We start from the raw sequence: 16,430 nt of genomic DNA on the forward strand, positions 1-16,430 counted from the left end.
GATGTTCTTTGAATTAATGATTATTAAAGAAAAGATTCATCTACTCCACATAATGAATTTAGGCTTATTGGTAGGTGTAAATTGGATAAAGGAAGAAAACACATTTTTGTTAAGTATTCAAAAGAGAAGTTAACTTCCTTGGAGTTTGACATTACATATATATTTAGAAATAAAATATGGGTTAACTTTCTAATTAATTTCTTAGCCCCACTAATAAATGTTGTTACAAATTTTAGATTAACCTTTTGATTCATATGTTAATAAACAATAAAAAACACACTAAAATACTATATCCATCTTTCATGTATCAAAATTGTTGACAAAAAATTAGTCTAGATATAGACACAAGAGTCTTCAAATTGTTGAATTTTTAAGGTTAAAGAAATATTTGTTATTCTTCTATTTTATATGGTTTAGATATAAAATAGATCTTGTATATTATTTTATATTAAATGTCTACTTTTATACAAATAAAAAATACATAAATTTTGTATAAAAAATTATAAAAACTCTTGAAATTCACAGGATTTTTAATCTGATAAACCAGTAAACTTTAATGCTGTGTCAACTAGTATAAATTTTCATAATAAATTGTTAATCTATGATGCAAGTGGAGGTGAAAAATATTTTAGGTTAAACAGCTGGCTCTACCAACCCACATGGTGTCAGAAGTTAACCAGAAAGATATCAAATCAAATATTCAAAATATAACTAAATTAACTAAACAGAGCTAGTTGGGAGCAGGTTAACTTCCAAAAGTAAAATTCAAGTAAGAAAAAATAATTAATTCATTGGGGTCCTCATTATCACCCACAATTCTACATAGATTTTGTTACATAGGAACAGAAAGAAACTTAGTAATTTGTACTAGAATCTTGGTTTATGATGTTTGGTTCTTCAGAATCAGATGCAGCTGATAATGTTTTTTTAGTGTTGTTGGAGTCCTTGGAGAATCCTCTTGCGCGAAAATAAAGAAAATAGTTTAACATGTAGGAATCCATAAGTGCATGAGGAATTGCCCTTATGAGAAACCCTTGCACAGAATGAAGAAAATATGGTTCAACTAGTTTTTCGTAGCCAATCCACCTTGTGCATGTTTTGCTGTACAATTCTGGTGTTGGCACAAAAACTGATCTCTTCATTTTGGTCATCTTTGTTGACACAAATAATGGAACCTGCATGACCACATAAAAAACTATTACAAAGAGATGTATTGTTATATGATATCTGTAATTGTATTATGTTCTAATTCTTACATTACATGTATATACTATTCGTCTAATTTAATTTTACCATTCAAAACTATAGTGTAAAACAAATTAAAAAGATGTAAGTATAGAAACTAAAATGAGCTGAACAATGTGTTTCAGTGTGCCTAATATAGTCTCGGGTCAATATCAATAACAATTTATATGCACTTCTTTTAATTTTGAAAGTGTTTTTTAAGAACAAAACCGTGATGAAGTTTCAAGTTCTAAAGCAAAAAATACTTTAGATGCGGTGATTGATGCTAATAATGTCATTTCAACAAATTGTTCTGATATGTCCAATATCAATGAGAGTTTTTATGTACATTTATTCCTTTAACCTTTTAAAGTGTTTTTTAAGAACAAAACCGTGATGAAGCTTCAAGTTCTAAAGAAGACAATACTTTATGCAGTAATTAACTCTAGTGATATCATTTTAACGGATTGTTCCTATATGTACAATAGCCTCACATCACTTAAGAGTCAAGACCAAGATTGAAACTCAAAACAAAATGTATGTTATGAATTGAAAGAAATAGTTTTTAGTATGCAAGAACTAAGGTACCCTTTCTAAAGTTTCTCCTACTAGTCTATGAACACAATACTCAACTATACATGAGGATAAATTACTTTTTTATGCCTTTGTCTCAAATAAATGGCTCTGTGTTTACCATCTTCTAAAAAAAGAAAAAAAGACACCTGTGTGAAGTGTTTTCCACAAGTAATTAATGGATGCTATTTGTAGTGAATGATGATACTCCATAACCAAACAATATCAGAACCTTAAAAGGGTATGAATTCCTGCAATATCCAACAATTTCAAACAAAAAGTGAAGAGAAGATGCAAAAGAGAACCACCTGACATTGGATATCAATTCCTTGATGCTTATACTCCAAACTGATGCATCTGGAGAACATGTCAAGGTATCTGAAAAAATAGCAAGTTCATCTCAGATCTGGATTCACAAATTTTCTTTCAACTAAAATTAAAATAACAACTGGCCAATGAAAACATCTCTGGTTTAAACATCAACATTTTCTTTTTACTTTTAAAGTGAGATTTCCTAAAAAATGCAACATCCTTCAAACAAAGAACATTACCTAAAAAATGCAACATCCTTCAAACAAAGAACATTTCCTAAAAATGCAAGATCCTACAAACAAACAAATAACATTTCCCACCTAGCAAAGCTAGCATGTGTTTGATACATGGAGTTGAACAAATGGAACAAACTTAACCATGGATGAACTTACCCTTTTGTAGCAGCATAGAGAGTGACAAGAGGGTATGAAGGAAGCACCACAGTGGAACCAGAACCAATGTTCACTATTGCACCCTTTTTCTTCTTGATCATGGATGGAATCACAGCCTTGGTGATCCAAGTTGGTGCCTCCACATTCACTTTCACAATGGCATTCATAAGCTCCAAATCAACCTCATGAAAGAATCTTGCAAAAGGGTAAGCCAAGCCAGCACCATTAACAAGCAAACCTACATCCAAACCCTCTATTGCTTCCTCTATTCTCTTGGCTATTTCCTCTCCTCCAACTTTCTGCAAATCTATGACCACAAACTTCACCTCAACACCATGTCTCTCTCTTATTCCCTTCAATGTTGCCTCAAGTTTCAGAGGGTTTCGACCAACCAAGACAAGGTTGAGTCCCTTGGATGCCAATTCAAAGGCCATGGCTTTGCCAATTCCATCAGTGGATCCAGTGACTATAGCCCATGAACCATATTCTTTGAGGTTCTTTGGTGGCCTCAAGAACATCACCCACACCCACTTGAGAAAATGGACAAGGGCTTTGCACACACAAATGAACCCTATGGTGCTTGTTGCCACAAGAAACCTATCCAACCCCTCCATTTTCTTGCAACCAAATTGCAACAAAGCTCGTGACTTTCCAAGACTTCAATCGTATAACAATCAGAAATGGAGAGAGAAACTGTGCAATTAAATGTTTTAGCAACCTTCATCTACATGGCTTTTGTGATTTGTTCTAAATTATTTACACAAATAAAATATTTTCTGTGAAATACCAACTTCCTTAACCTAAGGCTGATTCTCAGTGCACCATATCAGTTCAAATTCACACCCAAGTTCAATAGTATAACAATATGAAAGTGTTTTGTTCTTAATGATTTAAAAATGTTTGTTTTTTTTAATATTTATATCCGTAATTTAAATAAAAAAGTTATATATATATATATATATATATATATCACTTTCGAATTTTGTTATCCAATCATTTATTTGCACAACATAATAGATATTAAAAAACAACATAACATTCTAAATATTAAAATCCGTAAGAAATGATTCATATATAAAAAAAAGTAGTATAATAATGTGTGTATTTTAAATATTATTACATATTAATATATCTAAACGTAGTGTTGAGTAATAAAAATAAGCAATATAAATAGTGTAATAATTACAATATATACCAATATTTAAAAAAATGTAAATAAAATAATCCTACCATCCAACGCTTCACAATAAATTGGCAATCAATAATATTGTTGTACATTTCTTTCATTTCACTAATGTCAGCTTTTATATTTCTAGTGTTCTTGATACCAAAAATTTCAATATATATATATGATATGATATAAATCAAATTCAATTAGTATTTAGAAATAAAAATAGGTTTAATAATTTATTTCATTCATACTATTTTTTATTTATTTTTCAATAAATTTCTCACTATTTTAAAAAAAAAATCTCAATTTGTCCCAACATTTCGAAATATTTATACTCCAAATAATTTAGAATAAATAAATTAAACTGAGACTTTAAAATTAATAGGATAAAGTAAATTATTAAGTCATAAAAAATACAACATATAATTCATAAGCCAAACAAACTTGAAATAGTGTCTTAAAAATTGTTGCAAGTTATTAAAATATATTTGTCTAAATAACATGATCAAATGAGCTTTTGAATTAGTAAAATAAGATAAAAACGAGATTAAAAGTTTTTCAAACGTTATCTATGAAATCAAAGAACAACTAACATGTATGAATGGTTCTAAAGGTGGTTTTGATGGTTTCAATCCGTTGGGAATCTCTCCTTATTTTAATAGGAATTTAAACGGGAATCTCTCCTTATTTTAATAGGAATTTAAACGAATGAAACTTGATAATTGATCCATTAAATATATTTAATAATAACAATTTTAAAAGTTTTAAAATTATAACTCTCTCTTAAAAATGTGATAAACATTAATTATACACTTCCTCGTAAAGTGATAGTGATCAAGATTTATGGTAGGTAACAAGTTTGGTATGTGTAGCCTGTACCGTCTCTGTTGCACAAAGCCTAGTAAGAATAGGTGGTTAAGCTTTATGAAAAGTAACAATGATGGCATGTGTAAATTAGGTTGACTGTTATGCAGAAAAAGATATTGAAGCACATTGATCTGGCAGTGAAAAGGTGCAATGGAGGTCCTCAATCTGTTTTGGGGCATGAATTTAACAGAATAGGTAGTACGAAGAGAATTGGTGTGAATATTAGCAGTGGAAGGTGCTGGGGTAGGAAAAACAATGCCTGTAGTGTGAAACATAGCAGAGGCATGTATTGCAGACCAATTGTACCAGGCTCAACAATGCAAAATATGGAGTTATATTCAATGGAGTTGGAGGGCAACAAATTTGTGGCTCAAAGGGAATTGTCAGGGCTAGAGGTGAAGTTTGGTTCTCTAAAGAAGTGTACTTCAAGTCTAACTGAACCGATAAACTCAACAAATTCTCATTATGATAGATTCGAAATGATTATGATACTATGTTAAAAAATAGACTTTAAGCTTAACTCAATTTCATAAAACCAACTTATAAGGTGAGGTTTGCACTCACTTATATACTATGAAATGCTTTGATCTCTAGCCGATGTAAGATCTCTATCAGGTTCTATTAGTTTCTTAACAGAAGTGGAAATAGTTATATATATTCATATATATATATATATTCATATTTGCATATCCAATATGCAGTATAGTGATTGCTGTGTAGAAGGATAGCTCTTTAAGTTTGTGCTTTAATGTTCTATGGTTCTCTTTTTGTAGTGCAAATGACTATTTTATTGGTTTCTGAACTGTGTTTCTGGTGGTTCATCTTGTGCCTTGCAGTGATATTTATGTCTGCTGATTAAGAAACAAGAACAATTAAGCTTATTATCTTATCTTATATTCTTTTATTTCGGATAAACATTAGATCTCAGCGACAGAATTTTTTAAAAAACAGATGTATTGAATCTTGACACAATAAATGCTCAATATAACATGTTTTCAAGAACAAACTAATCAAAGAAAGCTATCCAATGCCATGTAGTTCAGAGAACTCTTAAATTATGTTCTCAATCTTTATTTAAAGAACAAGGGACTCTGAATTCCATGTTTGCAGTCTAGATCTTAGCAAGTTCAGAAGTGGACGAGGCAAAAATTACTCTGTTTAGTGATTATGGCTTTCACACAAGAGAATAGATAAAAAAAAAACAGAACACAACAAGAATTCAACTCGGTTCATTTCTGTCACAAACTAAAAATAACAAATATACATCACTTTAGATAACATCTATCTGCATGAGTGATAAATTTGATAACAAATAATGCAAAACCACCTCTATTGGTAACTAAAATGAAAGATCATGGTTTAGAGATGTGCAATTAACATTTTTCTTTCATAATACTGTTGTTACAAAGTTGCACGGATATAATGAATGAGACTAACAATACAATCAATACAGGTAATTATCATTGCATAGTGATACCTAACATGAAAGCTTTTATAAAAAAAAAAATACAAGTAATTATCAGAATGAAAGACATATCATATCATCAAGGTAGTTGTTGCAGGCTGCATACAACATTTTGATCTCTTTCGTGTACCTTGTACTCTTTAAATGCTAGATAAACACCTGGTTAAAGTATGTGGAGACTATTCAGTGTTCAAATGAAATCAGTATAATACAAGCTACGCAGCAGGAGGTGCATGGTCCTACCCTAACTGTACAGATGTTATGTTTTATATATTGAAAATAAAAATGAAAAGGTAAAAATATACTATTACTTCTTCCTTATACCTCCCTACTCTCCACTGTTCATCTTCTATGGACAATGAACATAAATGTGATCAGAAAAAAACATATCAGTAATTTTTAGTTTTTTTTTTCTAAAGTGAAACTAGTTCACTAGTTGGGCAAGGCATTACCAAACCAGAGAAATTGTGTAAATAAGTGGTAACAACTAGCAAGTCATAAGTCAGTAGTATCACTGCTACAGCCTGAGCTCTTTAGAAGATGGTCCTGGTGAAAAGGATCATCTGCACCATGCACAGAACTCAACCTAGGGGAAAAGTTCCACCCTGTCATTTGTTCCAGCTCATACTCATTAGATCTAACATTGTAGTCTTCCTGGAACTTCAGGAAGAACATTGATGACCAGTAATCTCGCGCCAGGTTCTGCACAAGTGGAATGTTTAATTTAGATGAAAAACTATGCAATGGCTTGCCTAATTTCAATGGACAAATTTAGATTCTCTTGTAACAATGTTTTTAATGTTGTCTAGATTCTTTCTTCGGTCCTTTTTATAACAACCAATGCACTGTCATTTGTTTGTTACAGAAAGAACTGAGTATTGAATGAGAGGATATAACATCACTCAATTTTAATCAAGGGTGTCTTGTAAAATTGTGTTGAGCCTAAGGAACTTACTGTTCTCATCAACTGAATGATCTCGTTGAGTGCATTTTGGAATAGATCATGGCGCGCTAGGTTGGAAGTAGACAAAATTTCTTGTTTGCTTCTATGAGAGATGTTCACCTCCATAGCCGCACCTGTAAAATTATATTCTAGAAAATGTTAGAGAAAGCTCCATATTTGAAGGAACAATTGCAAAACAAGTGACTTTCCCTCCTATAGCTCTTGGTATTTCAACTCATTCACTGGAACCCCTTGAATGAGACATAAGACTGTGTTAAATCAAATAATCGTGTTCAAAAAAGGATTGGGAGAAAACTGATCTTACAATTCTGAATCGATGTAAAACAGACATTGACACAGACACTGATACGACACGTAAATACGTATAATCTCTAAAATGTAGGACACGGGACACGAATCCATATATTATATGATTATGACTTATATAAATTGACAATAAAGATTTATGTGCACAAGTATTTTTTTTTTATAGAAGAAAGATGTTTTTCATGGCTGGTTCAAAATGATTTGTTCTTTACTTTTATAATCATAATAAAAAATTATACAATAAATTTGACTTTTTATAAAATTAATGTATTTCTCCTTTCTTAAAATTGTATTAGAACTGTGCTAGAATTGTTAGAAATCCAACAAATATTTTTTCAATTGAACATTTTACCGGTACGTGTCCTACGAGTGTCGGTGTCCAATACTTGTGTCCGACACGGACACACCATTTAAGAGGCGTGTCTGAACCTCATAGTTCTGAATATGGCAAAGACTGATCATCATGGAAACAACCAAGAGAAAGGATGAAAGAAGGAAGCCACCTGGGAACAAGAATTACAAACCTGCAACTATGTATTTCTCAATAATATGTCGTGCCATATAGATCCTTCTCACAGAGTCATCTTCAGGTATTTTACTGAGCTCATATACTTCATCAAAGAAGTGCACACTCTCCCCAGCCAAGCAACTGTATATATGTGAAAATAATATTACTTCTTTTATTTAGTTCAAAGAAAGATAAAAAAAAAGAAAAAAATAGGCATACTTTACTTCAACTTTGATGTTTAGGTGCAAAACTTTCTGGACCTCAAGAGAAAATATCACCCATTTCATCAGAATTGCTTTTCTTAAATAAGTCATATCTTTTGAAGTCCTTAAGAGAAACTATAATTCGTACAAAAAAAGCATGTTTTACCTATCAGCAAATGCCATAAAAGACTGTCGGAATCTCTTATTCAAGAGAAGCTTATCCAATGGTTCATTGTGATCTATCCTTGAGATTGGTTCACTTTGTGCTAATACCCCACTGTCAGGTATGCCCAGAGCCTGGCTCATTGTGCGAAATTCTCGGGTTTCTCTTCTCCTCAAGCTGATTTGTGAGAGAAGTGGTTGAGAACTTGATATTGAAAAGAAAGCCACCACAAGTATGCTAGCCTTTAAACAAAATCCATATAGAATGGAAGTAAATAAAAGTTTCACAAAGTAACACTACAAGAAAATCATCAAATAGAAATCAATTTTAGAGACAAAAAATAATTAGTTGCTATATTGACTAAATTAGATGCTATTTTAGAAACTAAAAAATTATTAGTTTCTATTATTGATAAATAGTTTCTAAATTGGTATTTAATTAGCTACCAAAGTTTTTGCTACCAAATTTAGAATCTAAATAATTAGTTATTAAAACCTTAGTAACTAATTAGATACCAATTTAGAAACTATTTATCAATAATAGAAACTAATTTAGAAACCAATAATTTGTTTAGTCTCTAAAATAATATTCAATTTAGTCAATATAACAACTAATTAATTTCAGTATCTAAAATTGGTTTCTATTTAATGATTTTCTAGTAGTGTAATCACTTGGATTTAACTTTCAATGTACTAAAAATGTCTGAGATTTCATAGTAATGAAACATAAGAAACGGTAGGAAAGCATACCACAACTAAAAGCATAAATCTAGAGGCAACTTGAAGCCATGAGATATTGTCATAAACTTCATTAAGTGTGTAAGCAGTAACCCAAACAGCTGCCAATATAAATGAGCAAAAGATAAATTATAGAGACCACCAAGAAAAGCCATCCACAAAATATGCAAGCTCATATTTGATAACACTATTTTGAAAATAAATAAGCAGATATAGAACCAGGCAATGCAAAACGAATGACATGGTTTTTACCTCAGCTAGCCATGTTAATGTGATTAAAAAACTGTGGTTAATTAAGAGACTATAAAGTATGGAATCTCTTTTCAGAAAGTGAACAATAAATTATATTTGGGGTATTTTGGTGTATTTTGATGGTTTTGTAGCTGCAGTTTGCAGTGCTTATAGCATTCCAATACGAGCACGGTGCTAGCTGGAATAGGATGTTTGGCTTATGCAGCAAACATTATTTATCTATTGCTTCTGGAGTGTTTGTTCATCTTTTTATTCTTGGAGATTCTTAATGTGGTTTGGTTTATGTAAAAGGGTTGGGATACCCTTTTGTATCCCTCTTTATTTAATTTCATTCTTGGCTGATAAAAAAAAATTATATTTGGGATAAAACTTCTCCAAAACTAGTTGTCTGAGCAAACTGGTTAAAGAATATGCAATATCTGTTACATTTGCAAATATGCATTGTGGAGTTAATGCTGGTTTTAGTATCAGATTTTTTACTAGGATGTTACACATTTAGATTCAGGTAAGAAATGTTTTTTCCCTGAAAACAGAAAAACTAACTAATTAAGAACTTAAGGGCTAATTCATCACCTTAGTAACAGCCTTAGAGAACTGGTTACTAAGAAGCCATGAACTTCAAAAGAAACAGAGAAATAAGGAGTTTTTTTGTAAATGTAGGAAAAGGTGTGTACCAATGGACACAGCTGATACAAGTATTCCCCGCCAGAGGTCTTTGAGTTCATCAAACCTGAATTCTACATGATGAACAGCAGTTGTAACCCCAACCAAAATAGCAATATACAATGCGTGAAGGCTTATAACTGGGATGGTCCATTGAGCTTTCATGTGACAGCGACTGCTTAGAGGCTTCATCCAATGGATAACTAGAGAATGAAAGAATAATTTTGTTAGAAATAAACAGTGGAAGAAAGAAAGTAAACAAATGAGACATAACAGTTTTAGGGACAGAAAGGGGAGTGGGTTCTGGTAATCACTTCCATAAACTCCACAAGATGTTTAGAAAATCATGGACACAAAGCAGAAACACTTAGATAAGCTGAAGAGACGAAGTCCAACAAAATTTTGAAATATTAGATAAAAGGAGATAAAAAAATGAAAAAATTCTATGGACAAAAGTGAAAAAAAATACACCTGCTACCTATACTTCAAGTTGTATTAAGAAGTGGACTTTAAGCGTAACTCAAACTCATAAAGCCAGCTTGTAAGGTGAGGTTTGCACCCACTTATATACTGTGAAATGATCTAATCTCTAGTCGATGTGTGCAAAGTGAACTGTAAGTCTAACTCAACCTCATAAAACCGGCTTATAAGGTGAGGTTTGCACCCACTTATATACTATGAAATTATTTAATTTCTAATCGATGTGTGATCTCCAACAAGTTGTTAATTCCACGTAATAAAAACTACACCAGTAAGAAAATTAAAATGAATTCAGATTCATACCAGCAGCACCAGCAATCCAGGGAAGTAGAATAAGTGGAAGAAAAATATATGATCTTATCAATGGTAAACGTCTCCTGAAAAAACAATAGAGGAGAAAATTAAACACCCAAGTCATAAAAGAAATGATGACTCCTTTAGCACCGGTTAAGAATTAAAGTGAAAACAAAAAAAAGAAGTATCAACAATAAAAAGTTGTAGCATCTTGAAGTAATAGGCAAAGTGCCAAATAATGCTTACTAATAACCGCATCATCAGTAAAAAATTACAAGTCTCCATGAGCTAAATTGAATAATAGTTTCACCAGCACAAACCAATCAAACAAACAGAACGTTATGACAATAAATTCAACAGGTTGGTTGCCATGTGTTGTGGTTGTGGAAAATACATCCCAACTGCTTCAAGCTGTGTGGATCATGAACTTTAGGGTGCTGTTGGAAGAACTTATTGGAAGCACTTAATTAAGTTATTTAATCCAAACGCATCCTAAAGCCATTATTTTGACTTATAGACAATCAGCAACTTCCAACAAAGCAGCTTAAAAACCAATATGAAGATGTCACTTACTTGACAAAGATAAAATATAATTGTGAAGCCTGCGTTATGCGACAGCTGAAGAGCAAACCAAACCCCAGTGGACCTTCACCCCAGACTGAAAATAAACAGGAAAAACATTATTATACTAACAACTGTTCATCTTTTTAATACTTAAAGCATAAACAAGTCAGAAAAGACAGCAAAAAGAATGATAACCTCCCCATAGGTAGCATGACCGCAACCAATGCCTCTCTCTAAGTTTCAAAATATTATTCGATATCTGCATAAAAACAAATACACAATCACTAAGCTTGAGAACAAGGCAATGCTGAGTTGATACTGCAGTAACACTAAACTACCAGAAAAGTTGCTATTGTTTTTGTGACAGAAAATAAATGACAGAGACACAAAGAACTCATTTCTACCACGAGCGATACAAGAAGGATGAAACTGGCAACAACTTGAATTACAGGTATCCAGAAGCCACTGCCTTTGGAACGAGGAACCTTGTGAACTATGAAGGGAAATATGGACCATAAGAGAAGCCTGATAGATAGAAGCCAACCAAAAGCAAATGCATAAGAAAACTAATGTCACATATCATCTGTTCAGACAAACTTCTTTGTAACCACTTTCAAAAAGTAAAATGATTTTCACAATAAGCTCAAATAAGTTGGTACATAATTTCATGAATTTTTTTTTTACAACAAAAAAGTAATTACAGTCTTTACGTATTTCACCATAAAGATGAGACTGAAGAACAAACTAAATCACCCAACACAGGAATCACACCAATCATCAAAGAGAGAGTCCCACCAAGGAAAAAAGCATTTTTGCTTGATGGGGATGGTGGGAAACCAAAAGGGTATATGAATAAGTATATTATAAGTTCTTAGTCAGGTTCAAAACTCTTTGGGTCATAAGATCAAGCAAGTAAAGTGGCCAATTTGGCACAATAAGAACTACCCTTTACACAAGGAAAGGGGCAAAGAGAGAAACTTACACAGTGAAGGAAATAATGGACAGAGAAATGGCTATGTAGTCTGTGGGGCAACCTCCTTTGACGGCACAACTCGGCATTCTGATTTCATTTGACAGTTAGAATCTGCAGATTCAGAGTTCAGAGTTGAAACAGTTGCATTGAATCGAAGCTGGCACTTTGTTCTGTTCTGTTCTGTTGCTCCTTAATTATGCAGTCAACAACACAGTCCTTCAGTTCCACGTGATGTTTGTTTCACCACAGTTTTTCTTGCTTCGGAATTTCCCAAGATATATCACAGTGCTTTAAGAATCATTGTTTTATTCACAAATCCCAATCAAAGTGTTAATAATAAAGACCTTGACTTGTACGGAAATTATGAAACCAATCTCTTACCAAATCTTCATACTCAACCCTACACTACACTTTCATAATTACTTATGCTTTGTTAATTTGAAAACAATCATTTCATAAACATTCTTATATATTACAAGGTTTTCTTAACAAAATTATATTAGAAAAATAATAATTTGATAAGCTTGGAGTTGTATATAATTATGTGATGAGTTTAAAAATAAACATATATAATAAAATATAAATTTGTAATTAAATGATATAAAAAATATTAAAATGATTTATAGACTGAACTTGATTCTATTTTTTTTAAGAAAAAGGTCTAAATCAAGGTGAACTCACTCAATTTTGTTGTGGAATTTGAAAGGGTTGTTTAATATAATGTTTTAATTTTTAAATTTTGATGTTATTTTTTAACTAAATAAAACTAAGTTTCGCTTTCTCTACAATAAAAGTTGAAGAGATAAAGTTTTGATTTTCAATTTTAAAAAACACTAAAAATGCTAAGCTCATTGTACTTAACTATCAGATTGAATTTCATTAGCAAAAGTTGAATAATATAGAGAAATTATATATATATATATATATATATATATATATATATATATATATAAAAGTAGCATGCTTCATCTAGAAGCACACGTGTTGAGTATTTAATTAAGCATGGTCACTCTAGCTAGTTCAAACATTAAGTGATCAATTTATATAATAATGATGGGTTTTGACAAAAATCAAAATCAAATTGCATCATAACTTTCAACTTTTCAACACACCATTCATTTAAATTATTAACAGAAGACATCTCTAAGATATTTTGTAAATTAAAAACTAAAAGTTAAAAAAATTTAAACAGAGATTTCAAGATATTTCATATAATATATAATGAATACCGACTTTAACGATTGAGTTAGATTTAAAATTTATTTTTTAATAATTTAATAAAAATATTATTTAACAAATAAGTTAATTTTATACATTAACTATAAATAGATAAAATTTTAAAAAATAATAAAAAAGGTAGGTCACCTTAATATAAATTTAATATAATTAAATTAGATTTTAACTAATTTTGAAGTTTAGGACAAACTTTAATTTATATCTAATTATACTGAAATTCTTCACAAGATTTTATGTTTAAATACATTAAAATTATACCATTTAACATAACATTTTCACCATAAAATCATGTGACTTACCTACTTTCATCATTAACTTACAAAATAATCTTATTTTTACAAAACAATCGATAAAAACAGCATCATATCATAATAAAATATCATAAAAAATATGCTTTATTGACGTGCAGACTGGGATTGATTCATGTATTTACATTAGTTTTAGTTTTGGTATGTTTTTTTGCATTTCATAAATAGCAGACAATATAATATAATATAATAGAATATAATACATGAAACAATAAAACCAAGATTGAGACAGCTGCACTATTCACTTCATCAGAGTCTCAGAACAAATTCAAATCATAATAAGATTTTCAATCATCTTCCCATCAACCAACATCTCCTTATACTCCTCTAAGGGCCAAAGCAAAACCACTTTTTCTGCACCAAAAAATGCACATAATTCAGCACAGACAGAATGCACACAATTATATCACATAATTGAATAAGCATTCAAAGGAATTCCTTCTTGTTAAATATCAGAATGCATCTTCTAAGATTATCATAATCTTTAAAATTTCAGCACCATAAATTGAATTTATCAGTTTTTCCATGTAAATTAAAATGGGTACATCTCAGATAAAAAAATCTAAGATAGTACATCGACTAAAAGGTGAATATGAATCTTATCTTACAAGTCTGTTTTCTATTTTATGATTAGGTTTAAAATTCACTCTAAATAACCTTTTATAATAGATTAAAACAATGTAATAGGTTAAGAGGATTAGAAGTGAGTTAGGAATGGATGAATGAACCTTTGAATGAGAGGAACTCTTAGACTTCTTCTGATTCTTGCGTTTTCGAGAATCATGTTTTCTCTGAGAAGGGAATCGTCCTGAGACTGAGGCAATTTTCTTTTCATCTCTGGCCTTGTTGAATATAACAGTGAATCCTTCAGCTGAAGCAGGATCATTCACATCCCATTCCCCAAACTTGGGCAAAGGTTTCCCTTGCTGTTCATCATACTGCATCAACAAAAATGTGCTTATCACCCAAACAAATCATTAATTCACCAAAGCTTTTGCCATGGCACATTGCAGATAAATCCATAGGCAACAAAGAGAACAATATACACAAGAGTTTTTCTGCAAAAGAACAGAAAATGGCCATGCACAACATTGATTCTCACTTCTGCATTTCATCAGATAATTTGCACCCAGATAAATTATATCCAAACATTTGCATTTGGGTGTATAAAATTGGAAATTTGTGACAATCCATAAGATTTGGGTGTACAAAAAATTGGAAATTTGTGACAATCTATGATGTTCTTAAGGAAAAGAAAAGACAATGTAGATGTTAGAAAAATGAGAAAAATGCAATGCAATGCAATGATGGGAATTGAAGAGTGATACCGAAGCCATGAAGAGATTGAAGCTGGTGATATTCAACAAGGCCAGAAATGATGAAGAAAATGAATGGACAGAGAAGAAGATGAATGTGAAAGGGAATGAATAGCACTTTATAAAAGCTGTAACGAAAATTAGCTGTCTCATCAGAAACCAAAACACGGTTTATTTAATTCTGCACATTTTTTTTTTGTTAACTATAGCACAGACCAAATGTTGTCGTTTTCCTGTTTAGGTTACAAAATAAATAAATAAATAAATAACAATTAACTTTTTACGGTATATATTTCAACAACAAACACAAACGTACTTTGAGCTGTCTTTATTTTAACATTAAAATATGTTTACAATTTCTGTCATTTTTCTAACGGGAGAAAAGTATGCTTGGGAGGACTAATATTGGACGTTTCTTTCCTTTTTAACTCCTTTCTAACTTCCTATTTTATATATATATATTAATAAGACCCAATAACAAAGCTTCATTATAAGTTATATAAATAAATACAGATTTCAAGAATCAGGTACGTCATCATCTAGTATTAAATATACTGAGTGTCGATTGTCAAAGTCTTACTTAAATGTCAAAGTATCCTTTACACGTATCATCCGAATCCGAAATTCACAAAAACAAGAAGTGTAGGAGTGAGAGTTGCAGGAATTCATTTGAGAGTAATAAAGGAAAAGTAGATCAATCGAAAAAAGTTCAATCGTCTATTGGTTCCAATCCTGTTCGAAAACAAATAATAATAATAAAAAATAAGACTCACATTGATCATTCAAGATTATTTGAAATGAATAAAACTAAAATATAAATATTTATAGTTTTTTTCCTAGTGAAATCTTGATCTTATTTGAGTATATGATTTATATATTCAATATTTATTATTTTCAAAACCCTGTTTCCGTTGCAAAATAACATCTGACTATTTTTACAGTAAATGAAGTCTTAATAGCTTATTTCGTCAAATTATTTTGAGTATTTTAATTTTATAGTATTGATTATATTTTGTTCCAAAAATTATATTTTTAACAATTAAGTATTATTTAACATATTAGACATATAAGCAGGAGTTTAACGTCTTATGTTGAAGAAGAAGGAGAAAATTGATTTTTAGTAACACATAAGAACAAAATCTATAAAGATTTTAGATTGAAGATGATATTATAATTTTTAATATGATTTTTTTCCTAACTCCTTAGTGGTGAAATTTTCTATAGAAAAATTTGAGAGATATTTTTAATAGTAAAATGCAAAGTAATAAGTTGTAAGTGAAGAAAAAAAGGCCATAATTATTATTATTTTTAATTAAAAAATTAGCGTTGTAAGTAATTGCGGGTGTGAATATATGTTCCTCGGTATAACACTGCTAAGTTACCTAGCAGAAGAAGTAATGTGCACTGCTGTGACTCCTTCATCTTTACCTCTAACCTTCACCTCATCATCATAAAAGAG

The 16,430-nt window shown here is 30.8% G+C and overlaps 3 protein-coding genes across 3 annotated transcripts; all 3 read right to left on the reverse strand.

Annotated features, from left to right (window-relative positions):
- Window positions 1-759: 759 nt before the first annotated feature.
- LOC137815205 (very-long-chain 3-oxoacyl-CoA reductase 1-like) lies at window positions 760-3,360 on the reverse strand. Its single transcript, XM_068618287.1, has 3 exons — window positions 2,502-3,360; window positions 2,106-2,175; window positions 760-1,175 (listed from the first exon to the last, which is right to left on the reverse strand). The coding sequence occupies exons 1-3, from the start codon at window positions 3,113-3,115 to the stop codon at window positions 855-857; spliced, it is 1,005 nt and encodes a 334-aa protein (XP_068474388.1). The 5' UTR covers window positions 3,116-3,360; the 3' UTR covers window positions 760-854.
- A 2,695-nt stretch (window positions 3,361-6,055) lies between these two features.
- LOC137815216 (regulator of G-protein signaling 1) lies at window positions 6,056-12,520 on the reverse strand. The gene is made up of 11 exons (XM_068618303.1): window positions 12,121-12,520; window positions 11,543-11,663; window positions 11,334-11,397; window positions 11,148-11,232; window positions 10,584-10,657; window positions 9,812-10,003; window positions 8,898-8,986; window positions 8,152-8,390; window positions 7,799-7,923; window positions 6,960-7,081; window positions 6,056-6,706 (listed from the first exon to the last, which is right to left on the reverse strand). Exons 1-11 carry the CDS (start codon window positions 12,195-12,197, stop codon window positions 6,500-6,502), a joined length of 1,395 nt encoding a protein of 464 aa, XP_068474404.1. The 5' UTR covers window positions 12,198-12,520; the 3' UTR covers window positions 6,056-6,499.
- A 1,193-nt stretch (window positions 12,521-13,713) lies between these two features.
- Window positions 13,714-15,112, reverse strand: LOC137816266 (protein NOI4-like). Its single transcript, XM_068619343.1, has 3 exons — window positions 14,984-15,112; window positions 14,384-14,593; window positions 13,714-14,009 (listed from the first exon to the last, which is right to left on the reverse strand). Exons 1-3 carry the CDS (start codon window positions 14,990-14,992, stop codon window positions 13,983-13,985), a joined length of 246 nt encoding a protein of 81 aa, XP_068475444.1. The 5' UTR covers window positions 14,993-15,112; the 3' UTR covers window positions 13,714-13,982.
- Window positions 15,113-16,430: the final 1,318 nt, after the last annotated feature.

This window comes from Phaseolus vulgaris, chromosome 1 (assembly GCF_000499845.2).
Source record: "Phaseolus vulgaris cultivar G19833 chromosome 1, P. vulgaris v2.0, whole genome shotgun sequence".
Classification (NCBI taxonomy): domain Eukaryota; kingdom Viridiplantae; phylum Streptophyta; class Magnoliopsida; order Fabales; family Fabaceae; genus Phaseolus; species Phaseolus vulgaris.